The sequence below is a fragment of the Gekko japonicus genome, unplaced genomic scaffold (genome assembly GCF_001447785.1).
Source record: "Gekko japonicus isolate JY-2015 unplaced genomic scaffold, Gekko_japonicus_V1.1 scaffold784, whole genome shotgun sequence".
Taxonomy (NCBI): Eukaryota; Metazoa; Chordata; class Lepidosauria; order Squamata; family Gekkonidae; genus Gekko; species Gekko japonicus.
The window spans coordinates 389,850-392,466 of NW_015164207.1; the positions used below are offsets into that span (position 1 = coordinate 389,850).

Genomic DNA, 2,617 nt, shown 5'->3' on the forward strand with positions numbered 1-2,617 from the left:
CCCGGGGGGGGGGTGGTCGGCGGGGAAAGCCGAGGCCAGCGCATGCAAGGGTGGCGTGGTGTGGCGGAGGCCGGAGGGGCCCCCGCCCGCCCGCCTCAGCCGTAGTGGTAGACAAAGTCGTAGCTGCTGGGCTCCTTGGGGACGGGGGGGGGCACCTCGGGGACGTGGATGTTCTCCAGGTCCAGCAAGCGCAGCTTCATCTCCATGCTCAGCAAGGTGTCCAGGTCGCTCTTGGTCAGCTCGCTGGCCATGTCCTTCCCCAGGAGCGCGTTCAGGCCGTCGATCCAGATGGCCCGGCGGTCCGAATGGGGTCCGGGGGGGGGGGGGGGGAAGGAAGGAAGGAAGGAAGGGCGGTTGAGACCTGGGGGCAGCCGTGGGGAAGATGCCCCCCCCTCCCTCTCTCCCCCCCCACACCTCAAAGGGCAGGAGGGGGGAGACGGGAGTGCCTCGCCGGGGACTCTCTGGAGGAGGAGGAGGAGGAGGAGGAGGGCAGGAGGAGTGCCAGAGAGGACGTTCTGCGGGCACAGCGAGGAGAGCCCCCGAGGCAGGGGCTTCCTTCGAGTCTGGCCTCCTGCCACCATCTCCTCCCTGACACTCTTGCCATTGCCAGCAACAGGGGTGGGGGTGGGGACGGGGTGAGTCTGTCGGCATCGAACCCCGCTGGGAGTCCCCTACTCCAGGGCCAAAAAAGAATAAAAGTGTACCTAGCCGGCCTCGCCTGTGGCAAGGCAAGTCAATCGTGAAAAAGGGCCCCGGGGAAAGTGCCCGGAAGGTCCGGTCAGGAGAGGAGGCTGCAGCCAGTGGGTGGGAGGGAGGGAGGGAGCTTTTCCCTCCAGTCTCAGCTGGCTGCTTCCAGGCACAGTTTGAGCGGCTGGTGCTGCTGACCTCTAAAGTCCCATATTTGTTTATACGTGTTCCTCCATGTTCCCTCGCCCTCCGAGATTAGGTGCCTGGCAGCCTGGGAGAGGGGGGCCGTTTTGGTCATGGCGCCCAAACTCTGGGACTCCCCACCCACCCACACCCACCCCAAGACTCGCCCGTCCCCTTCTGTGGCCGCCTTCTGCCGGCACAGGAAAACTTGTTTCAATGACTGTTCCCCCACTCACCTCCTCCCTTCCTACTCAAGGTTTTAATTGTGTTGATGTTGTTGTGTGTGCGTTTTAGATTGCTTCTACGTGTGTTAATGTGATGTGTTTATTTGGTTTTCACAGTGTTTAAGCCGCGTTTTTATGATGTGCAGTTGGCATCAGTTGGCGGGGTACGCCTGTTGCAAACAAAGATAAATACGGCTGCAGTGAGTGGGACTCAGAGGTGGGCTGAGCAGCTCTCCCTGGGTGGGTCTTCTGCCCACCCCCCCGGCTGCTTCCTGGCTGCTCTTGATCTGCCTCCTTGTTCCTGACGGGGCGGAGGGGGGCCCGCCAGATCTCGGAAAGGGAGCAGGGTTAGGACTCGGAAGGGCCAAGGAAGAAGCTGCAGAAAGCCCCTTCCTTGGCTGCTGGGGGGTGGGTGTCTGCAGAAGAAGTCGCCTGTGACTAGGCGGCACTTTGCACCATTCCCAGCAGAGAGACTCGGCCGGAAAATGCAGGGTGGCCCCCAGCCTAGGTCACCCCAGCAGCAGCAGCACTCCGGTTCCACTCTGAAGAGCTCAGCCTCGGCTGGGCGGGGGGGGGGGGGGGGGGCCGGGCGGGCCCCAGCGGAAAAAAGCCACTCAGGCCTCGCTTCGTAGCGTCGGCGGGTAGAGGCAGGGCCCGGGGGGGAAGGGAGGAAACTGCAGCCAAGGGGAAGAGGCCTCTTGAGGGAGAGACTTGCCGCCCCCCTGCAGCCCCCTTCACCTCATATTTGTTGGGCGCAATGAAGTTCAGGGTCTCGTCGGGGTCGTAGAGGATGGAGAAGGCCAGCTCGAGCGCCTCCTGGGAGGGAGAAGTCAAGGAGGACAACGAGAGTCAAGGGCGGGCCAAGGACTTTGCCCTCCTCCTCCCCCTCCGGGCCCCGGCAAAAGGGAGCCCGGCCCAGGCAGGTACCTTGTTCTGCTTCAGGGCTCCCTTCTCTTTCATGTGGGGGCAGTCTTTCCCAGTGACAACGGCCTTGATGTCTGCGACAGGGACTAGGGAGCAAAGAGAGCGGGATTCGGAGCAGGAGTCGGGCCTGGCGGAATCGGGGAGGGATGATGCAAAGGGAACCAGCCAGCCAGCCTCCACCGCGGCAGGAGGGAGACTCTGCGCTTGCGCAGGGCGCCTGAGATGGGCAGCCACGGAGCCCAGCCACGGTGTCGTCCCCCCCCCCCGTGCCCCACACGGCCCGACACGTACTCTTCTCCTGCAGGGACTCAAAGGTCACCTCTCCCTGGGCGTTGTTGTCCTCCAGGTCCCCGTAGTGCAGCATCTTGTGGTTGAGCGCCAAGCGGCAGTACCAGAAGCGCTCTGCAAGACACGACGCACATGGTTCCGGCTGACGGGCAGGTGGCGCACCCATGGCGATGGACTCACTTCCCCACGGATTCCTCCAGCATCCAAGAAGGGGACCCCATCTGACCCGCATGTGGGGTACGGAGCAGCCGAGCCCGCCTCCCCCCCCCCCCCCGGCCCCCCCTTCCCCCCCCCCCCCGCGCCCTCGGGGC

The 2,617-nt window shown here is 64.3% G+C and overlaps 1 protein-coding gene across 1 annotated transcript in view; it reads right to left on the reverse strand.

Annotated features, from left to right (window-relative positions):
* Window positions 1–11: 11 nt before the first annotated feature.
* Window positions 12–2,617, reverse strand: part of ELMO2 (engulfment and cell motility 2) — an 11,217-nt gene continuing 8,611 nt past the window's right edge. Inside the window, exons 16-19 of the mRNA XM_015408416.1 lie at window positions 2,310–2,500; window positions 2,022–2,104; window positions 1,831–1,910; window positions 12–294 (exon numbers count right to left, since the gene is read on the reverse strand). Of these exons, the coding sequence (XP_015263902.1) occupies window positions 96–294; window positions 1,831–1,910; window positions 2,022–2,104; window positions 2,310–2,500 (553 nt within the window). The 3' untranslated portion in view covers window positions 12–95. The remainder of the gene's footprint in view (window positions 295–1,830; window positions 1,911–2,021; window positions 2,105–2,309; window positions 2,501–2,617) is intronic.